This window comes from Patella vulgata, chromosome 8 (assembly GCF_932274485.2).
Source record: "Patella vulgata chromosome 8, xgPatVulg1.2, whole genome shotgun sequence".
Classification (NCBI taxonomy): Eukaryota; Metazoa; Mollusca; class Gastropoda; family Patellidae; genus Patella; species Patella vulgata.
The window spans coordinates 13,922,347-13,946,589 of NC_065886.2; the positions used below are offsets into that span (position 1 = coordinate 13,922,347).

The 24,243-nt window shown below is 36.0% G+C and overlaps 1 protein-coding gene across 3 annotated transcripts in view; it reads right to left on the reverse strand.

Annotated features, from left to right (window-relative positions):
* The window catches only part of LOC126830741 (protein turtle homolog B), a 194,079-nt gene extending 180,852 nt beyond the window's left edge, over positions 1 to 13,227 (reverse strand). For all 3 annotated transcript variants that reach the window (XM_050561134.2, XM_050561133.2, XM_050561136.2), the window contains exon 1: positions 13,033 to 13,227. In XM_050561134.2, the coding sequence (XP_050417091.2) occupies positions 13,033 to 13,087 (55 nt within the window). In that variant the 5' untranslated portion in view covers positions 13,088 to 13,227. The remainder of the gene's footprint in view (positions 1 to 13,032) is intronic.
* Between the last annotated feature and the right edge of the window lie 11,016 nt (positions 13,228 to 24,243).

A 24,243-nucleotide genomic window follows, 5' to 3' on the forward strand; every position in this document is an offset into this window, starting at 1 on the left:
TCTGCTTACCCTAAGCGGAAAATGCTCATCTTCGAACTCCATCAAGGCATTGACCTAATAAACACATACACCAAGTTTGAACATTCTAGCTCAATTAGGAAGAGAGTTATTGTGTCCCAAAAAGTGTGACGGACAGACAGACGGACAGACAGAAGGACAGACAGACGGACAGACAGACAGACAGACAGACAGACAGACGGACGAACCCATTTTAATAGTCCCCTGCTTTCTTCGAAAGGCGGGGGACAATTACTACTGACAATACATGTACAGTACAGTCGAGTGCATGTATATGTATATGTATACATGTTAGCTCTGATGTACAATACATGGAGTTTCAGAGGAGGTAGGAGGTCCTTGAGTTGGCACACGCACACATCAACACAATACACATCAAAGATATGTACTATCCGAAATTAAAATGTTGTCAGGTGTCTCGACATGTGCCTATGATAAATGGTATAATTTAGATTATATTTCACCCAGGGCGCCCCCCCTCCCCCCGAAACTCCATCTCCTCCCATAGCAACACTGCCACATGTTAGACTGACTCTCCAAATAGTGACATTAAAACCCTGATATTCAGCTCACTGTTCAGATTTCTGTAGAAGAGAGAGAGGTCTTTAGCAGTGGGAGGATCCGGAGAAAACCATGCCAGTTCACTCAATGCCAGACCTTATGATACAACACCATTAGGCCATCCAGCGCCCCACCCCTAAGTAGCAGAAAAATCCTGGTTCTTCTCAAATACATGTACATGTAGAGTGTAGCCTGCCAAATCATGTCTAATTACATAATACACTTGATGCCAAGAGTAATATATCATGTCAGTTATTTCACCTACGCTCTTGCTTCTTTGACAATTGATATGTTATTTCACAGTGAATCAAAAATATTAACAACTATGTTCCCGAGATACAAAAACAGATCAAGGATTGATGTAAAAAATATCGTATTATACTAGTCTTTAATCCAAAACAAACATCTTACATTAGACTTTCAAACAAGATGTAAAACTTGGCATATAATTTTAAGATATCTTTCATTCAAGCAACTATCTTGCATTATAGTATGTTTGTTTACTTAACCGTCACTTCAAATTAGATTTCACATCTTATAACAAATTGGTTGAAATATGTGTAGCCAGAATTTATATATGTCTTTTTTTGATGCAAAATGAATATGTCAGCAGTTCAAAATACGTATTTTAGTTTTACAATTTGCAATTTCCATTGCTTCACAATACCAATGTCACAGTGTTAAAATATGGAATACTTTTTAATAATACAAAATACAGTATAGTTATTTTTCATGAGAATATTATGAGAATAATGCAACGTGTCTTGATAGTCAAATATACAGTGTTATGTCAATTTTCAAGTATTATTTACATAATGGTATGAATGTCAATACATTTAAGACGTGATAAAAGTAATTTGTTAAAGACCTGTTCCAATCATTGATAAAGTACATGTTAGGTCATACAGATCAGAAACAGATTCGCAAAATTTAGAAAACATTGAGGCCACATTTTAAATCGTAATGTACAAAATTGAATTGCTAATTAAACTACTGTTTGGGTTGATATTCAGATTTGAATGTGTTCTTCTTCAAGACTTTGCTGTTTCTTAGAAATATTATAAGTGGCTACAAATTCTCTAATCTTAGATCCAATTTATTCAGTTAATATTCCCATTTGATATTTATCCGTTGCTTTTCATTTCAACCATAACCAACATATTTTTTTGGCACCTTTTGATCTTTTAATTTCTTCGCTTTACTTGGTTCTGACATGTTCCCGAATGTGCAGCACAGTTTTCAAGCTCTGTAAGCCATCATAGATGATGGGTCTATTGGGTCTAATTTCAATGCCTTGTGAATCATTCTCACTTGTTTTCTATGAAAATCAGAAGAAATAAGTTGGGAGAGAAAAAAAAATGATGAGAAAATCCAACTTCTGACACTAGATAGATATAAACCAATGTCAGACTAACATTAAATAACATGCGAGATACTGAGGGCTACACAATTTTGAACAAAAGTATAACTTAGTTCTAAATAAAAAATGGAGAAATTACTGTACCCATATTATTTACAGATATATAAGTAGTTTGCCATGCAACAGAACCTGAACATGAGCAGCTAGGTCCTTTGAGCAGATATGAGCTAAACAGAACATTCAAATTTCAAAAAGATCAATCAGATCAGTATAATAAGATTTTTTAACAAAGGGGAACAACTCAGAAAATCAATAGCATTTTTATTCTCAACAGGACGGTGAGACAGCCAATACGAATTAAAGAAAGGTGGCTAATACATGTAGTACATGTAATAGGTAGTCCATATTAATTAAGGTTTATGGTAATACATGTATACGACCGAATATATATATAAAAATTGGCGAATGGTTTCAAGTAATTATTGGTTAACTTTAGACATCTATTATAATATTGATCATATTGCATGTACATTGATCACAATAATTGTACATTATAAAAGAAATCATTTGCCCAATATATTGTTCTGTAGGTCAACAATATGTTTACCACTACAAAATAATTTTCACCGAGATTTGCAATCAATAACTTTAATATTTCACCCAAATAATTTTATTTTTTGAATGGACCAATGAGACGTCAATATTTGAAACAGGTTGTTTTGACAGGTGGGATATAGTATGGTAACATGCCATGATTTATGACAATTGGCAATCTTTTCAACCTGTAATTGTTCATTCTTTGCTTCAATATAGAAAGATTTCAATAGGAAAGAGGACTTTAATGGAGCACATGGTTAGCTTAATACATTGTAGATAGTCTACAATAAGCACCATTTCAGACAGACATCGTCGCTTGAAGACAGAAGGCATTTCCTTCAATTCAATGACCGATAGACAACAGACAATATATCAAATAGCCAATGAACATACAAAGCAAAAACTTATTTTCAATTTCTTGTATCTGAAATGTTTTTCTTTAGTTCATGTACATGTATATTGATACTTTTTTCTTTTTACTAAAATTATACCATACTGCACATAGTTTTTTTTCTTTTTACTAAGATTACTGTATACTGTGCACGGAAAATTTTCTTCAATTGACAATACATCATATTGCAGATGAATAAATACAAAGATAATCTACATCTTGTCAGCATTCATCCACATGGAGAAGAGGGGGGGGGGGAAGAGGGGCGGCAAATGGTTGGCATGTGCGTGCTGTATCATAAGGTCTGTCATTGAGTCAGCTGATGTGGTTTGATTCTCCGGTTGTATGTGACAAGGAGTAGGATCGCCTATCCAACCTCGTGGGATTTTTCCGGGTCCCCCGGTTTCCTCCCACTGCTAAAGACCCCTACACGCAAGTGAATTATTGAAATAAAATTGAACCATGACCTAGTTTGTGTTGAGTGGACTTAAACCCCATTTCTTTCTCTCTCTCTCTCGCATTCATCCACCCAAAACGTTTCAATTTGGTTCAACAATCAAAGATATCTTTTATCAGATTTTATAAGTTGATTTGTTTGTTGAGATTCTCTATAGATATAAAAAAAAGTGTTGAAATATAACAGATTCTGTTGTCGACACAACATAAACCAGAAACAAACCAAAATGGTAAATAAGCCAACTTCTGTTATATCTTTCAAAATAAATATCTAATCATATAGGGACTGACTCATCACTATTCAAAATACCACAGATCAACGTCACTGGGAATCGCATTGAACACTCAATGACTCAATCCAATACAATAAGACCATTAATATATCTATCTCCACTATAAAATTCAGTGACAAATATGTAAATTATGTCTACCGATTATAGTGTATCATCTTGATTGTTAATCATGACAACGTTCTCTGTCATATTCTATCACTTGGTTCCTTAATATATTTTAAGACTAGGGATTTAGATGGGAGTGATTTATCTACTTCTCGATACATGTAGATATTAAAACCAACTCATGTACAGTTCACAGTGTTCACACTAATCAATTATTTTGCCATAAGTAATATTTTGAACGGTAGCGGACTGACTAGAGTCTTAAAATAAGTCGGGGCATCTTTCACCCATTAGATTGGCCCATTGTTCATTATACATGTACCTGATGACAGACAGAAGTAATATTTTGAAACCAAATATTTAGGGTGTGATACATGTATATTTATTACTGATACTGTGCTATTAAATGTTCAGGGTGTGATACATATTATTTCTATTGCTACTGTGCTATCAAATATATGGTCACCAAATCTGCCAATGCCCTGAACATTCACTAAGACTGTTCAAATTCCTTGAATTTATACAAAGCTTTCAGGTCACACTGCAGAATGTATTTTTTGTTGTTTTTTTTTTGATATATAAAAGAGCTGAGAACAATGACAAGATAGAGACTGTCGGACTGAGATGAAGTATATATTTGCCAGATGATGCCAGCACTGTTAAAATACATTGTACATTATTATATGTATAATAGTAGTAAAAAAACAAATCAGTCTCTTAAAAGATGCAGTCCTAGATTTCACATGACAATGTAAATCAAATGCTACATCAACATTTGTAAAATGTGACAAAAGCTCCCATCTTCAAGTTAAAACATTAAGTTCCTTGATGAGATGAGATGAGATGAAATGAAATGGGGTTTGACATCCTACTGTTCTGCTCCGACTGGGCTAATGAAGACGGGCATACGCCATACAGTGTGCTGCGGCAAATTTTGTCCAGACAGCGACACTATGGTCTACTCTTATTTTGAATACTAACTGCTAAGGGTTCTTTTACATGTGCAGGAATGTGTACGCGTGAGCTCATTTTTTTTTTTGTCCCATCGGAACGACTATACATGTATTGTCCCTTGTCGGACCCTGTCCTGCACCACTGACAAGGGGGAACCATGTCAGAAAACCCCAATAAACTTTCTCTGTCAACTCGGGGACAGAACACGAGCCCTCCAGGTTAGCAAGCCAACAACTTACTCGCTTAGCCACGGTGGCTTCCCAGAGGTCATACAACTCCTTTAAGAAATATCTTTCTTCAACAGTGTGAGCAACTTGTTAACGGTAATGATACTGTACCACATGTACCACTATAAATTCAGGAATTCTATACATACACATGGCCATCTGGCTGACTTAAGCAGAATTTCGGGAATTATGGCCAACACAACATACCTTTTCACACTGAAAGCTCGTACATTGTATTTTTTTTTTTAAATTATCACATACATTGCAGATAAAAAAGAGAACAATATCAAAAGATTTACAAAAATCATTCACTCTAAATTAAACCTTTTTTTATCTGGATAAGATATATCTGGGTTTGTTCTTTTAACTCTGGTTTTTTAAGATGTAGTTTATCTACATGTGAAAAGTATCAAAAGTCACATTTGATGTTCAGCTAAAAGAAAATCCATTATAGATTGAAAAATATACATGTATATGAATACAATGAATACCACTACTGTACCAACATACTAGATTCTGAAAAAAAATGTAGAACAATTTAAAAGGTGAGGAATACTTGCACTTAATGACCCCTTGATTGGTCTAGAAATAATGAGGACTTAATGCACAGACGACCAACAAATCAAACAAATTTAAATATCTAATTATTTAACATAATCAATAAAGATATTTGGAAACATTTTAAAGCAATCATAATGTCTGTCTCTGTGAATGTTTGATTTATTTCTAGATTTCCAAAGAAATTGAGTGAATAAAAGAAAATGAGGCAGCTGTCACCAAGTAAAGGATCGTGGGTAATAAAGAAGTTGTTAATGTCGGAGAAAATCATAAGCACCTGTATCTAGTGTGAGCATGCAACAATAAACCATTGTTTTTCGCCGGGTTTTCTCTTCTGAAACAGACATTACATTTCCCAATCTAATAATGTAACTCATTCTCAGAGCTCATTGTTATCAGGGTACAATTGTCTTCAATAATGAATTCAAATGTATTTCTAATCATAAGCACCAATTACAGACGATCGCAATGATCATGTAAGACTTGAGATAATCCATTTAAACAATACCTCAGACAGATCAGATTTGTCCAGACCATTTACGTTGCCTTTATTTCTTACATGTTAACCCTTTCTTAGAATAGTACAAATGGAAGGGCTTTATTTCTTCAATTTGGACCCATTTCATAGACAGAATACATGTACTACAAATAGAACAGCAATAAGATGTATGTACATGTACGTTTGTGAAATATCCCAATATATATATAAACCAGCGGTTGTCAGGCAAGATATGCCCAAATTTTGCAAGAGATAGATAGAGAACAAGCTAAAAATCTGGGGCCATAATCCAGGAAGTAATGGTCTGAAATGCGCACATTTTGAAATGGACCAAGGTATTTGGGACATAAAGATACATTTTAAGTTTCATCAAAATTGGATGAAAATTGTGACTTCTATATACATGTAGAGGGTCTACAACCTTGGTATTACATACTTTTACACTATTTGCGTACAAGGAGCGACCATTTTGGTCCAGATGAAAATTGTGACCTCTAGTGTCCATAAGCTAAAAGCATGATTTTTCGTACAATCAGGGGCCATAATCCACAAAATTATGGTCTGATATACTTGCCAATATCGAATGGAACCGAGATCTTTGGGAGATGATGGACCTATATTTCAAGTTTTGTCAACATCGGATAAAAATTGTGACCTGTAGAGTGTCCACAAACAAACAGACGGGACTACAGGGGCAATGGCATAATACATGTACGTCCACATGAAAATGTGGCAGTATAAAAATGAAGCCTATAAATGTGGTAAACATCGGTCTCTGGGGAGTTTTTAGGTCGAGACAGATTGATATCTTTTAACATTTAAGCATCCTATTATAATGAAGTGATTTAAGACCTTTTTATTCTAGTTCGAATCAATCTTGATCATTTATAAAGGGTATTTACATAAATTTAATCTTTTGTGATCTAATTACAATATCATGTGTAGTTCATTTTCTAAACAGACTTGGAATGTCTGGGTGTAACATCAACAAAATAACTTAACTATAAATGGGTTTTTTCTGAGTCGAGTCTGTGAGGTGATTGTCGTGCATGAATCTGTCTAGTGTACATACAGTAACAATATTTAAGACAGAAAAATTTTGAAATCATTTCATGGAAATTGATGCAGGAAGGAGTTGATGTGAGATATTACTGTCCTGTCATGTTGATGGTGGGAGGTGGTGAGACATTACTAACTGTTCATAACTAACTGTTCTGTCATGTTGATGGTGGAGGTTGGAGGTGAGACATTACTTACTGTCATGTTGATGGTGGGAGGAGGCGATGTGAGCGAGACATTTCTATCTATCACGTCATGGTGGTGGTGGTGGGGTTAGACATTACTTACTGTCATGTTGATGGTGGGAGGAGACATTACTAACTGTCCTGTCATGTTGATGGTGGGAGGAGGTGATGTGAGTGAGACATTACTATCTATCATGTCATGGTGGTGGTGGTGGGATTAGACATAACTTACTGTCATGTTGATGGTGGGAGGAGGTGATGTGAGTGAGAAATTTCTATCTATCATGTCATGGTGGTGGTGGTGGTGGGGTTAGAGATTACTTAGTCATGTTGATGGTGGGAGGAGGTGATGTGAGTGAGACATTTCTATCTATCATGTCATGGTGGTGGTGGTGGGATTAGACATAACTTACTGTCATGTTGATGGTGGGAGGAGGTGATGTGAGTGAGAAATTTCTATCTATCATGTCATGGTGGTGGTGGTGGTGGGGTTAGAGATTACTTAGTCATGTTGATGGTGGGAGGAGGTGATGTGAGTGAGACATTTCTATCTATCATGTCGTGGTGGTGGGGTTAGACATTACTTACTGCCATGTTGATGGTGGGAGGAGGTGATATGTCATTTTGATGGTGGGAGGAGACATTATTTACTGTCCTGTCATGTTGATGGTGGGGGGAGGTGATGTGAGTGAGACATTACTATCTATCATGTCATGTTGGTGGTGGTGGGGTTAGACATTACTACTGTTCTGTCATGTTCATTTTGGAAAAAGGCGAGACATTACTGTCCTGGGAGGTGATGTGAAATAAATGTATTACTAACTGTTCTGTCATGTTCATGGTGCGGCAAGGTAATGTGAGACATTGTTATGTTGATTAAAACTTGGAAGTCATTTTCACACCATGTCCTCTCCCCAATCATTCAAATCCAGAACATATCCCCTACTATATGTACATGTAACATTAAAACCATCATCATCCATCACTAAAACCCACATCATTTCCAAAATCCCCCCCCCCCCACAAACTGATATCCAGTCCATCTCCCCCCACCACTTAAATACTAACAAACTTTTTCTACTACTTTATATCAGACAATTTAAGATCATACTCCACCACTCAAAATCCAGACCATCTCCCCTAAAATCCAGACCATCTCCCTAACATGTACATGCATCTCCTTTCCCACACTAATAAATCTGGACCATCTCCCTAACATGTACATGCATCTCCATCTTTTCCCACACTAATAAATTCGGACCATCTCTCCAACATGCACATGCATCTCCCCTTTTCTCACACTAACAAATCCTGATCAATCACCCCCACAGGTACATGTACATGCATCTCCCCCTTTTCCCACACTAATAAATCTTGACAATCTCCCCTACATGTACTTTATCCACCACTTCCTCCAGACTATCTCCCCCCAATCTCACCTCACCTCTACAACCCCCAACCCCCCATTCCCTCCACCACTAATATCAAAACCATCTCCCTATCATGGACTTCACCAATCACTCAAATCCTTTGAAATTGCTTTAAAAGTAGTGCTTAAAATAAACTCTTTAATTTCCTATTACAAATATTTCTACAATGAAAAGAAGAAAACCAGAAAGATTCAAGACATAATTAAATTCAATGACAGGACAATTTACTTTATCAGTGAACATGTCTGTTTATTTACCTCCGTCTATAAAGATTCTAGAATCACACCTTGTCTACCTCATTATTTCTTTAAATTAACAAAATCACATTTAGAAATCAAATCTGAAGTAGATTGATTTTAATTTCAAATTGCCATTAACATTTCCATCAACATAAATTATTCAAATTTTAACTGCCGAGGGATCTTCATGACATGCTCTACAGTAAATGTATCGGACATTTTGAACTTTGTGCCAGGCATATATCAATAAAATAAATAATAAAAGACAAATCTGAGTAAAAGACTGCAACTTGACAATTGCAAGAGAAATGGTGCCAGACAAAGTCTATGTCCCGTTTTCAGGCTCAGTGCAGAACATGCACACATGTGGAAACATGGTATGAAAAAATCCTGAAAGTTCTTCTTGTTACATTCTACATCAGGATTCAGACCTGGAGTATTCTAGTTGAGGTATCCTGGGGAATAAGATGTGCTTATGCATACTAACCTTAGGCTGTCTACAGTTACATGTAGCTCTGCTTGAGAACAGATACTAAGCTAGTTGACAGACATCTTATAAGTTCTACATGTAAATCAACCATTTTAGATGAAAACACTTAAGTAACTTTGAAAAATTTTGTTAAGTATTTATTCTGCTTCCATTTAATAAAATAGAAAATGTTTATTTAGTCTTTGTGTGTATGGCGGTTTGCGAAACGGAGTAGAACCGCATTACAAAACAGTATACTAATTTTTGCTGCGGCCATTTAGGGCAGAGATCTATTCTCAAAGTATGAAGTACATGTAGATGGATCTCTGTGTACAGAATGGTGCTTACATGTATGTTCTAGTCAAGAGGTCAGTTCCTTTCAGTTCCAACACATACACGCGTGGGCCAGTGAGTACTAGTTCGGTGGCTGAAGGGGGGAATTGCCATTTCCTGACAATTTTACCTCCCAACCCCCCCTTCCACACATGCACATCTGCAACCTCCACCCCACAAATCATAAATTCACAGCTCGGGTGGTACCCCTGCCCCATTTTAGCCACCAGATTATACAGCACTGGCAAAGCTCTTTCAGACGGACAATATGGGTAGTCTATACTGTGATAGAGATGCTATTGATGTACAATGTGTAGACTTAATAGGATATTGCCTCATTAAGACCAATATGGTCCAATTTACATGTTCAAGTTTAATTTGTGTCTGTGTATTAGAAATCCTGTTTAATTAATTGGTCTGTGTGTATAGCAGATTAATCACAGATGGATATTGCACAAGGGGGCTGTAAAATAAAACTAATATACAGGATTTCCCCAAAATGAATCGCAACACGACACAATCCAAGATTCTAATTCCAAAATTGATAAAAATGTGCAATACTGTCACAATATATAGATATACATGTTTGCTCCCCACTATACATGTACATCTGTACTGCAATACATTTTATGTTGTAATACACATCCCTACTACCAGACATGTACATACAAATGTATCATATCATTTTTGTACTTCAATTGAACTTTGGAGCAAATTTGACTTAGTTTTTGGTAGACATGTATGGGTGTGCAGTCTTTTTGTAATAATGAAAGATTTTTCTGAACACTGCATACCAACACACCATGTTCTAACAAAAAGGCAATATCATGTATTACGTGTATGTAGTACATAAAGTAATTAAAATAATACAATATTTAAAACAAAACAATTTGTCAAAAAAGTAGATTGTACTTTTTATTTGTGTGTCGGAAAAGATCACTGGTGGGGAAATGGGAATGTTTTTATCAGACTTTTTGTGTGATTTAGTAAATTGTGTGATGATTACTAAATATTGGTACAGTGTATGGTATCACTAAGCCCATTAACAGATTAAAGTGATTTACACTAAAAGAAAAACCACCATCAAGCTTGATATAATTACATTAAACACCAGATTAGTTAAAATAACATAGTTGAAATAAAAAAAAGGGTCCAAGTTTCAAGGGTCTTTTTTATTTATACCCAGTCAAATTTGCAAATTGATACATGTACATGTAATTTATTATAAGGTCCATGGTGTGTCATATAACTTTTACATCCTAAAGTGTGGAATTATAAAAATACTCCCACAGATGAAAGGTGTTTTAGTCTTTCTCCATATGTGCACAATATTTTAAATTAAAACCCTTGAACCCTGTTTGAATTTTTGTTGAATGTAAAAAAAAAACAAGTCCCCATATCAAAAACATTGTAGGGGTACAAGTACATGTATAATCTATAACTATTAGGGAGCATGATAAACATAGGGGTTGTTACTTTTAGGATATGAAAGAAAATACATTATAGTGTAAATGTATAATACCTACATGTACAGTATGTCACAGTTAGAACAATTCAGTGTTTAATAACTATGGTATACTAATATTCATTATAACAACACATTAATATTGACCAGTATAATATAAATATCATTTTATATTAAAAGTTTAATGACATTTTAGGTCATTTTCAAGTTTGTCTACTACTAAAACTATACCAGTCGATATTGAAATTATTTATCAATATGAAACCACTATAAATAAAATATAAATAAATAGCCTGTACTTTGTATTGACTCAAATTGACTGGAATACACTCCATGAAACAGCAGTTTTAATTCCTAAATTTCATGATCTCATTAAAATAGACAGTTGAAACAAGCTTGATAATATTATATTAATATCAATATTGTTCAGCATATTTTCATTAAATAAATGGGTTCTGTTCATTTTGCCGTATCACATGGGTAATAAAGCAAACATATTAAATAATTCAATTCAGCCATTCATTACTGGTGTAGTAGGATATAATTACTTCTTGATTGAAACAAATTCAGAAATGCTTGGATGAAATTGTTAGGATAATGTAAGTAAGTACTTTAAAAACAGTTCAATTGGAAGAGTAAAAGTACAGGTATGTCAAATTAAAAGGACAAAATGTACATATATTACGTGTTTATATTTAAGTAAATAAGTAATTAATAAATAAAAAAAAAAGGAAAATACTGCATTGTATTGGCTTGTTGCAGGGAGTGTAAATTTTGTCAAACTTTGCATTTCTATCTATTCCACCGAACCACTTTTGTTTAGAACATCTAAAAAGAACCATTGAGACTAATATTCCAATCTTTAAAACGGTACAATTTACATGTAGCAAAAATTTGGGCATCCAAACCTCAGCATTATTCAAAGTGATGTGGTCATAACAGCCATAAAACCAAAAAGGTCACAATTCACTTTGGTCAACACAACCATAACTTTAATCAAAACAGGCATAACTTTAATCAAAATGACCATACTTTAGTCAAAATGGACAAACATATTGATTTTGAAAAAACAACATATTATATTATTATTTTACAAAATATTAATTTTTCTTTGATAAAAATACCAACTGTGGCTATTTTAGTCAAATATTTCTGCACTCTTTAACTCAAGTCTTACTCAAGGTGTAATGTAATCATATCCTGTGAGTAATCCCATCACATCAGGTTAGACAAAAAGGACAAATTATGTAGTAATTAATTAAATAATACCTTTCGGGGGTTTTTTTTCACAAAAATTTGTGTCTTAAGTAGATTAAACATTTTCTTTTATTTGTCGGAAAAGATCATACAAAGGGCAAAAAAAAAAAAAAAATGATTTACAAATAACAGAACTAACATTGTGAATTAATTTAAATAAAATAACTCCTTTATTACATGTAACTCATTTGACAAAAAGAAAGAACAGGCATGGTAACGGTACCGGTATTATGATTGACATCCTCCGTCAGAATCTGACAGGCGGTCAACCATCTCTTTCTGTTCGCACGTGCTGCTAATTTGACAGACAGCCAAAAGAGTGAACCCCGCCGTTCTAAAGCCAGAAACAACATTTTTTGTTTAGACTGCACACTTCGAATAAATATTCCGTTTCATTTGGAAAACTTTTACGGTTATATTTCACGGAGCATGGACCTCTATCAAATCGACGTTTACATCACTTCGTGCTGATAATAAACTCACTGACAGTGAAAACTGTCTTCTCAAGAGAGAAGTTTATCTTCTTATCAGTTTCAAGACTGCGGAAAGTCAGAAAACTTTGATTTGTTTACTTACCGAAAAATCCAAAAATGACAGTCGCCAGCAAAACACATGGTATCGTCCAATTCATGACAGTATCCGAAAAAAAATATTCACAGGTATGTCCCCATTCGTAAATAACAAGCACAACTTTTAGCTTTAGATTCCTTCAATTATCTCAAAGAAACAAGCGTGGGAAATGCTACACGCTTTGCATCTTTCAGCCGACATTTCAGCAGATCTAATACTGTTTGATGTCCTGTAGCCAATCAAAATTCGCGTACTTGTTACAATCGACCAATAAAATCTCATGGAAGAACAAAGCCACAAGAATGAAATCTTCATCAGCTCGGGGTTCAGGGGTCGAATGTCGATGGAGGTCAATAGTATAGCTTGCGCCATCTATCAGTGGGAACGGGAACTAAACACCGTGAATTTCCATACGTAAACCCCTTTTCGTCCTTTCTGGCGAGGTAAGATGGCTGCGCCCACAAGGAATAAAATGTCTGCTCTTAAAATTGAAATAAACCCAAATTATACATTAAATTAGAAACTAATTGTGAAAGATTAAGACTTTGTTTTGCAGTTGATAAATGAAACTTGATATTTAAAGTACTAAAATCTTCACATTGATAAAATATTTAGATTATTTCGAAAAAGTTGAATATTTCATTTTACAGGGACGAAAATAACACATGTGGTGTAATCATGCACGTGAAGATCAAAACTGTTTCGAAGGGGCTGAAGGCCAGGATATTCCGTTGTTTTAACACTATATAATCTCCAGATTCTTTCACACAATTTTCAAAACACAATTTTGCCTGTTCTTTTTAGTTGGCCAACCTAGATCTACAACGGTTCGAACAAACTTGAAACTAGAAAATCACCAATTCATGAGTAGCCATAGGATAGGCCCATACTCATAGGTCAATTTAAAATTACTTCACTTCCAACCATAAGATATGGATGCGAGTGAATGAAAAGTATTGAAATAATCTGCTTGCATATAATTTAAAGGGTTTAAAACTCTTAAGTATTAATCAGAGTCTTTGACATTGTTTGTAAACTCGATTTATTGCTCCATTTCAATCAATACTGATATCTTGCCGTGAAAAAATTGGATAAGAATATCCAAAATAAAATTTAAGACATGATTGATAAACAATATTAAAATCATTTGACGAGAACGCATACTCTATGCTCTGAAGCGCCATTGGTAATGAGGCAAAACGTTGATGCGTAGCTGAGACGTTAAACCGTACTTCCGATGCAGACTTGATCAACTAATTATGAAAGACTACCAATCAATTTGGACATTTCACATATTTTAACGAACAAAACTGATTAGAAATTACAAGAATAGTTTTTTAAAATATGAATGTAGATCAATTTATATGCTCCATTTGCATTAAGGCCGTGTTGAATTGATTCCTTGTTTCTCCTGCCACCACTCTGTCAATCATGTGCGGTAGTGCGGTAAACACAACACAAAGTGGATTTCAAAACACAAAGTTATCTAGCATAATATCTATAGTCCGAGGGTTGTGTACCCTTTTTTAATATTATAAATAATCTACTTATATGATTGGTTAGAAAGAAAACACAAATAATATTTAATTGAATAAATTTAATAAACTAAAATTTGGTAACAAGTGGCTTCTTATTTAACTTTTTAAAATATGAAATAACCATATTTTGATATAAATTTTCCGTATTCTTGTGTTACAATACAATAGAAACATTTCAGTTAGACGAAATTTGATTTGCTTGTTGAGTTATAGACGGTTTCGACAATATCATCGAACGTGAAAGTGCTGGGAATACCCACCAGAGTCCAGTCGAGATAGGTAAATTTGCGTACCGGTCTGCCTAATTTATTGATCTTAAAGGAAAATAATAGTGAGTCTAACGATAGGTAAATTTGCGTACCGGTCTGCCTAATTTATTGATCTTAAAGGAAAATAATAGTGAGTCTAACGAACGGGACCACTATTATTTCCTTGAAGATCAATAAATTAGCGGTACACGAATTTACCTATGTCCCGGCATAGCTCGCCATTTTGTAAGGCGTGCATAATTTAGTACACAAGATATGATTGGACAATAATGGCGTGTTATAATTTTAGCGACTGTCTTACAGTTTATAATATGCTTTCCCATTAGCCAAAATAACTACTACACGCGCCATTTTGTGGAATTCATCCAATCAAATACAGTGTAACTTATTCCATGGTATGTGGGCCCCTACATCTACATGTGTATTATCAACATCTTTAGTTCTTAACGAGGAATAAATAATGAGATTGAGAATTGACTTCTGATGTTTGGTAGAATTTTATTTAGATGTTATGAACATAATTTTTTTTGTGTTAAAAACGTAAGCGCACGATTTTCGGGGTCCTCGAGCTAAGGGGCGAGGAGAAACAAGGAATCAATTCAACACGGCCTAATAATGTACTTTTTGACCAATTTTTGTCGATGTTAGGTTCCATTGATTAGAGATTTATCCCCTTTTAAGTAATAGCTTCTCATTTGATGTTGTTATTACCATTAGATATGCCTTACAATTAGAGATGAGCTGAGTATTGTTATTATTCATTATTGACCAGAAATTGTGTTATTGGAGCAGATGCCCTACGTCTTGTTTTTCTCAATTCGATTTTGTTTCGAATTTGAGCATGGCAGACTTGACCTACATACATGTATGGTATGAATAACAAACCTTTGCGGTGAGATTTGACAGTTCGGATGTGAGACGTTACTTCAAATCAACCAGAGTTAATGTAGCATCTTGGAAATGAAATATTTAAATTTTGTAACCATAAATTTGTATTTGGATATTGCAGAATTTCTTTTCTTGTAGGTGGGTCCTTTTCTGAACATTTTCAATATGTCTTCCTTCAGCTCCATTATAATATTTTTTGTATTTTATTTTAGGCATCTTGAAAAAAGAAGATGCAGATCTTTGTAAAAACCCTAACGGGTAAAACAATCACCCTTGAGGTGGAACCAGCTGATACAATAGAAAATGTTAAAGCTAAAATTCAAGATAAGGAAGGTAAGTCTAGAGAAACCAGAACTCTAATTGCATAGTTCAGAGTATAATGGTATCTCAGGGCTTGCCACGAGACGCGAGCGGTGCAAGCGAGCGGTTCGTTGCTCGGGCAAAATTTTGAGAAAAACCTGTAAAAATAATCAAAATATTGATAAGTTTATTGCCGAAACTAACCCGACAGTGTCAATAACATCATAAATTCGTCTGTCAAACTGAGATTCACCCAGCTGCACGCGGCATTTCCTCCTTAAATTTGATTGGCTAATGAAGTTACTCACCACTCGTGTTACTAAAAATACACTTGAGACCTGAACGTCATGACTGGTTTTCCCACGAACACCAGTAACAAACGCGTGATAATCGAGTCTAAAGTAAAGAATGTTTACATCCGGCATTTGGCATTCACGCTAAATAAACACGTTTCAAACTAATATTTATCAATATTTCTTATTTTATCAGAACTTCGGTTTTTATTCCATTGTGCAGTCGTATAATTTTCAATCTAAGCGTAATAATGGCCAAAGGAAACCCGATTGCCCTATCCACATTTATGTATCCACATTTATGTCGTGGGGTGAAGAAATCCATACGGAGATTGGTTTTAAAGAAGAGTCGTATGACTATGACTGTCAAAAACAGAAAGCGATGGTCACATGTTTACTGCAAAGCCAGGAATAGCAATTTCATATGATTTTAAATTGAAACAATGTTACAAAATGTGTGCTCACGCAAACAACATTTTGCGTGAGCAATTTTTATTGCTCGCCCAAGCCTAAATTTGTGTGAGCAGTCATCTGCTCGCCATCAATTTATTCGTGGCCAGCCCTGGTATATTGCAGGAGGACCGCACCACATGCAAACACAAAACCGACAAGACAAACCTGCAAACAAGACAAAACTAATAGACATTGCAAGAAATAAACAACGAATATCAAATCAAGTGAATGGATCCGGGTCATAATTAATCTATCCAGCAGTATAAAATATGTTCCAAATTATTCCAATAGTAAGGCTCTGGCTCAGGAACCGGGTCACAGGTTCGATCCCAGATTTGGAAGAGAAAGTTCCACATAATTGTTCTGCATGGTTTTCCTCATCAGTGGAGCAGGCTGGAAGACCTGGCAAGGAAGTGTTGAGTCATTCAGATGGAATAAAAACTTTGGACTTGTTTACATGCATAAAGAACCCTTGACAGTTGAAGAGTAGAAAAATTTACTTATCACATCTTCATATTAAACATCCAGTATAGTATGACAGTATCATATGTAATAGGACGCATGCACGACAAGTTTTTGTTTCATTCCCTTATGTTTTGACTGCAATATATATTTTTGTTGTTGTTGTATTTGGAGTTAAATTTTTGAGCACTAGCTCAAAGTAAACAAACTGTTAACTTTGTCATTTCAGGTATTCCTCCAGATCAGCAGCGTCTGATTTTTGCTGGTAAACAATTAGAAGATGGCCGAACTTTATCTGACTACAACATTCAGAAAGGTGAGAATATTTATTATTCATGAAGGGAATCTTGATGTTACTTGGTCTCTGTCTGTACCACGTGAACTGAAGCTGATTATAGAATAATATATGGTTTAAATTGGTCATATGTCTAAGCTGCATTGATTCGAAGGGCATGGTGTAAATAGGGAAAAGAATTGTGCTTGAAGGGAGATAAATCCAATAAAATGAATTGGTCTCAGCCCTATAATTTTTTTCCCATGAACTTTGATGTTCAATGTGGGGAGCAACGGTGGCTTAATGAGTAAGATGCTGACTCGCTAGCCTGGAGGTCGCAGGTTTAATCCCGGTTATTTTCTAGGGGGGGTTCCCCTTGTCAGTGGTGCAAGACGGAAGGTCTAACAAGGACAGCTGTCCAGTCATTTGGATGGGACAAAAAACTGAGGTGCCGTGTACACATTGGCATGCACGTAATAGATCCATTGGCATTTAATATGAGTAGGACGTAGCGCCCCAGTCTGGGCAAAATTTCCCTCATAGTACACTGTATGGCGGAGCCACAGTGAGTAAAAAGCTGGTTCGCTAGCCTGTAGGTCGGGTGCTCGATCGCTGCTCGATTTCTGAGATGATTTCCCAATGTCAGTGGTGCAGGATGGAGGACCTGACAAGGACAGCTGTCAAGTCATTTGGATAGGACGAAAAAAAACCCAGGTCCCATGTATACATTGGCATGCATGTAAAAGATCCATTGGCAGTTGGAATTCGATATAAGAGTAGTCCATAGTGGAGCCATAGCACACTATATGGTGCATGCCATTCTTCATTTGCCTAGTCGGAGCAGAACAGTATGGTGTATGTCCGCCTTCATTAGCCCAGTCGCAGCAGAACAGTAGGACATTTAACCCAATTTCATTTCATGCTCTAATTAATGACTGTTTACTGTCTGATCCTTATGCCTCGTGAGCATGACTATTCACAAAATCCTCGCAGAAATGTCCATTCAAGCATTCGATTCCAGACCAAAATGTCATAAAATCAGTGACCTAAATATCGAATTTTATGAACATTGGTGTTGATGGGTTGGTTTTGTCTTTCCAGAGTCAACCCTCCATTTGGTGTTGAGATTACGAGGTGGTATCATTGAGCCTAGTTTACGTATGTTGGCTTCTAAATACAACTGTGAAAAGATGATTTGTCGAAAGTGAGTAAATTTTTTCAGCTTTTTTCCCATTGTTTCATTGATGAAAGTGTTCATATGCCCTAATTTACATATTAATGTCCCAGTCGGAGCAGAACAGTAGGATGTCGAACCCCATTTCATTTCTTTTCAAATATTGATCAGATAGTTGTGTTCACACATACTATATCCCAAACAAGTTTAACTTTTTGACCTCGTCGGTTAAAGGTCAGAGAGATAGTTTACTGTGCATGCCCAAAACAATCGGGGCCGGCCATTTCTAGGCCACCCCATTCAGATGGCCAAGATAAGACAGCTTATAAGAAAAGCCTTATCTAAGACGGGTACAGAGCTAGGTTTTTAAAACTCCGTTTTTTTTCTTAACCTTTTATGCGCAAGTTAAACTGCTTTAGTGATCACGGGGTGTTTTAAACCAGTTTAAAAACTTGTGAGTCTGAACGGGCTGTAGGTTCTAATCTTACAACCTGGAACAACAGACTATTAAGTTGTTGTGGATAAATGTTACAGGACTGATGATCTGCAAGTTATTCAATCTAGTCTCCCACCCCCTCCGCTAGCAACAATTCTTTGCAAATTTAATACACAATTGAAGATAGCACTTGCCTAAATATTTCAGTTGTAAACCATAAGCTTTAGGTCACTGAGTCAATTTTTCTCCAGATCTAAAGACACCTATTCACAAGCAAATTATTGAAATAAAAATTGTACCAGATGTTAGTCCCTAAATGACCTGGTTTGTGTCTAAAGGGCATTAAAACACCAGATTTGTATTATATTTGTAAACCGTCATTGTTTGTAACAGATCAATATAGATGTAAATTGGTAGAGTATTTAAATGGCGAGCCAGGGTTTTAGTTGAAACATTACCTGATTAGAGTTATCCATGCCTATCACGAATGCCTGGCTCAGCTGTCTAGTCGTTCGGATTGGACAAAAACTGATTTCCGGTGTATACATTGGCATGCACGTAAAAGATCCCTTGGCAGTTAAAATTCAATATAAGAGTAGGCCATAGTGCTGCTGCCCGGGCAAGAATTCCCTCATAGCACCATCTTCAGACATTAGCCCAGACAGAGTAGGATGTTCAACCCCATTTCATTTCCTATCACTAAAATTTTGCTGAACAGAATTGTTAATATCCTAGAATTGTGAATTCATTGACTGGTATTATTGTCTATTTCAGATGCTATGCCCGTCTTCATCCCAGAGCTACCAACTGCAGAAAGCGTAAATGTGGACATACAAGCAGTTTGAGACCCAAGAAGAAGCTTAAATAAATATTCGGTTTATTTGTGTCGGATCAGAAATAAATATCTTATGATCTGATTTCTCTGGATTTTGTTTCTTTTGGTTTGCAGTAAGGTGAATTGGGAGCCACAGTGGCCACCCAAATAAGGTGCTGGCTCACTAACCATGACACTGGTGTTGGCCGAGAAAATTCCACAAGATTTAACAGCGTGGTTTCTCTTGTCAAAGGAGCTGAACACAGAGATGAAAAATCAAGGCACTGTGTATACATTTGTGTGCAAGTGAAAGAACATTTGACAGTTGGAATTTGTCAGGGTAAAATTGTCATACATGTAGCACACTGTATGGCATATGAGAATCTTTATAAGCCAGGTTGGTGCAGAAAAGTAGATGTTGAACAGCATTTCATTTCCTCATTTAAACACCAAGATTCTGAAGTTCATGAATAATCTATTAGGACAGGTTAGCTCCCACGATTAGATCTCGATAGTACATACTAAACATTAGTTCGATATTATTTATTTTCAAAGAGCCATGGTGGCTCTGTATGACGTTGTCTCGGTAACCTGAAAGGCCTGTATTAAATCCCTGCGTTGGCCGATAAAGGTCAGCAGGATTTTCCGGCGTCAATTACCCTTGTCAGTGAGGTAGGAAGGAAAGGAGATCCTGGCAAAGGACAACGTCATATCAGTGGTTCTCAACCTTTTTTTGCCAACGGCACACCTTGGAACAAATGAAAAAATAGCGGCACACCTGGCTCAATATATATGAAAAATATTTGAATTTTGCAAAATAAAAACATTGCAAGACATAGACGGCATACAACCGTAGACACGTACTAGTCATAGTGACACAAACCAAATAAAGAAAAACGCAGCTATAAACTTAACAGTAAACACCAGTGAATACTCTTTCTTAGTGTGCCGTTGAAGTCAATGGGGAAATTAATGGTGGTCTGCCTCCATCGGATCTTAACTTCCTGCATTATGGCCTTTGATTGTACAAAATTTAGAGGTCACAATTTTTATCCGATTTAAAAAAAAAAAGGTGATATATCACCGTTACACACCAAGATCTTGGTTCCTTTTGATAATCGCGCATATCCTGGATTATGGCCCCTGATTGTTCGAAAAATTGCATTTTTAGCTTGCTCATTCTCTAGAGGTCACAATTTTTTTTCCGATTTTAAAAACCGTTTAAATATATCACCTTTCCACCATAATGAAGGTTGAAGTCGAATTTCGGGAAAATTGAAATGAAATTGCCCAACAAAATATCCGCTCTTTGTACGCAAATTGTGTAAAAGTATGTAATACGAAGGTTGTGGACCCTCTAGAGGTCGCAATTATTATCCGATTTTGATGAAACTTGAAATGTACGTTAATAACCCAAAGTTCTCGGTCCCTTTCGATAGTCGCGCATATCGGACCATATCTTCCTGGATTATGGCCCCTGATTGTACAAAAAATCAGTATTTTTATACGCCCACATTGAAATGTGTACGTATTTTGCCGTCGCCCCCGTCCGTCCATCGTCCAGAATTCCTTGTAAACGCTCTAACGCCAAAAGTTATGATCCGATTGTTTTAAAATTGATATATGTTTACATTGGTGAGATGAAGAAGTCTGTTTAATTTCAACAATTTCCGTTTATTACGTCTAGAGTTATGGCCCTTATATAACTTTGTTGGACCTTGTGAACGCTCTAACGCCAAAAGTTATCATCCGATCTTTCTGAAATTTATATGCATTATTTACATTAGTGACACGAAGAAGCCTATTGAATTTCAGCAATTTCCGTTTATTACGCTCTAACGGCAAAAGTTATCACCTGAACTTTGTGAAATTTATATGCATTATTTAAATTAGTGAAACAAAGAAGCCTGTTGAATTTCAGCAATTTCCGTTTATTACGTCTTGAGTTATGGCCCTTGTTTCACTTTATTCAACCTTGTGAACACTCTAACGCCAACAGTTATCATCCGATCTTTGTGAAATTTATATGCATTATTTAAATTAGTGAAACAAGGAAGCCTGTTGAATTTCAGCAATTTCCGTTTATTACGTCTAGAGTTAAGGCCCTTGTTTTACTTTATTGAACCTTGTGAACGCTCCAACACCAAAAGTTATCATCCGATCTTTCTGAAATTGGTATGCATTAGTAAAACGAAAAAGCCTATTGAATTTCAGCAATTTCCGTTTATTACGTCTAGAGTTATGGCCATTGTTTCACTTTATTGAACTTTGTGAACGCTCTAACGTCAAAAGTTATCATCCGATCTTTCTGAAATTTATATGCATTATTTACATTAGTGACACGAAGAAGCCTATTGAATTTCAGCAATTTCCGTTTATTACGCTCTAACGGCAAAAGTTATCACCTGATCTTTGTGAAATTTATATGCATTATTTAAATTAGTGAAACAAAGAAGCCTGTTGAATTTCAGCAATTTCCGTTTATTACGTCTTGAGTTATGGCCCTTGTTTCACTTTATTCAACCTTGTGAACACTCTAACGCCAACAGTTATCATCCGATCTTTGTGAAATTTATATGCATTATTTAAATTAGTGAAACAAGGAAGCCTGTTGAATTTCAGCAATTTCCGTTTATTACGTCTAGAGTTAAGGCCCTTGTTTTACTTTATTGAACCTTGTGAACGCTCCAACGCCAAAAGTTATCATCCGATCTTTCTGAAATTGGTATGCATTAGTAAAACGAAGAAGCCTATTGAATTTCAGCAATTTCCGTTTATTACGTCTAGAGTTATGGCCATTGTTTCACTTTATTGAACTTTGTGAACGCTCTAACGTCAAAAGTCATGAGGTCACATCAAAAACAAATGTATACACCATCATTATGATCATTATCAACATTACAAGACATAATGTTACATTGTAAACAATAGCCCTCTTGCAGCCTTTAGGACTGTATAATCCGTACAGAATGTCTTATCGCTTCTTCCAATGATTTTTCACAAAAATAACATCATCTACAACTCTAGATTTGACGTCGGCATATTGGCACTATTTTGTGCTTCGGTCGTGTCTATTTCAGATATACACAATAAATTCTGTTAATGTTTTTAGCATGGGGATTGACTAAAAGTTAATTTATTTCAGTTCTAAACAAAAATTTAAAACTTTAACGCAATTTTAAAAAAATAGCCAAATTCTGGCTGGGATTACTGAGCAAAATGGCCATTCACTGTATACGTGCGAAAAAAAAGCCAGCTACCATTTAATTTTCGTACGTTAGTTACGTACGACCTGTGATGTCAGGTTATTCTATCTCAGATACCATAGCCGGCGGCAACTTAGAACAGTTTGTCGACTTAGAACAGTTTGTCGACTTCCCAACAGGAAAAAGGCAACACTCTGGACGTCATCACTCTCACCTTCTTATGACAACAGTGACCATGACATAGTCCTTCTAGACATGTACTCTACGACCAAGCGACCAACACCCATTCACAGAAAGCCCTACCTCTGGAAACGAGCAGACATACAGGGAATCAAAGAGGATCTCACTGGCCTTGCCGGTTTAGTTATAGTCCTGGAGAACATTGACATAACATGGGAGAACATAAAAGGGCAGATCATCGAGACCATCGCTAAAAGAGTTCCCTCCAGGATGACGACTTCTCATTACACAAATCCCTAGATAAACACAGACATTAATAGAGCCATCAGACGGCAACAGGGGGCTTACAAGAAGGCACGCCTTACTAAGAAGAAACAAGACAAGGACCTTTACAAGAAAGAGGTACAGTCCAGGTCAGACGAGCTAACAGGAATTACCTTGAAATCACAGGCAGCAGCGACTACAAGACATTCTGGACTTACATCAAGAGTAAAGGACTATAAGTCACTGGAGTAGCACCACTCAAAAAAACAAGGGTGGATTCATACAGAGTGACGCCCGGTCAAGAACCAACACTGAATTCACAGTTTGAATCAGCTTTCACAGCAGAAAATAAAACAACCATCCCAGACATAGTCCCCAAGGATTAGACGAAAGCTTTAGTAGTACCAATATTCAAGAAGGGAGACAGACATCAGCCAGCCAACTACAGACCAGTGTCACTTTCCCATATCACCTGCAAGATACTGGAGCATATATTATATAGCAGCATAATGCAACACTTCGACAAGAACAGCATACGCCCTGGTGGTCATGTGCTTTACCTGTCATTCCGTAGATACGTCACTGCACATAAATTAATTACTATTGATGAGACCTGTAAATCTATTGACATTGACATAATAATGACGATTTACACACATCGAACGT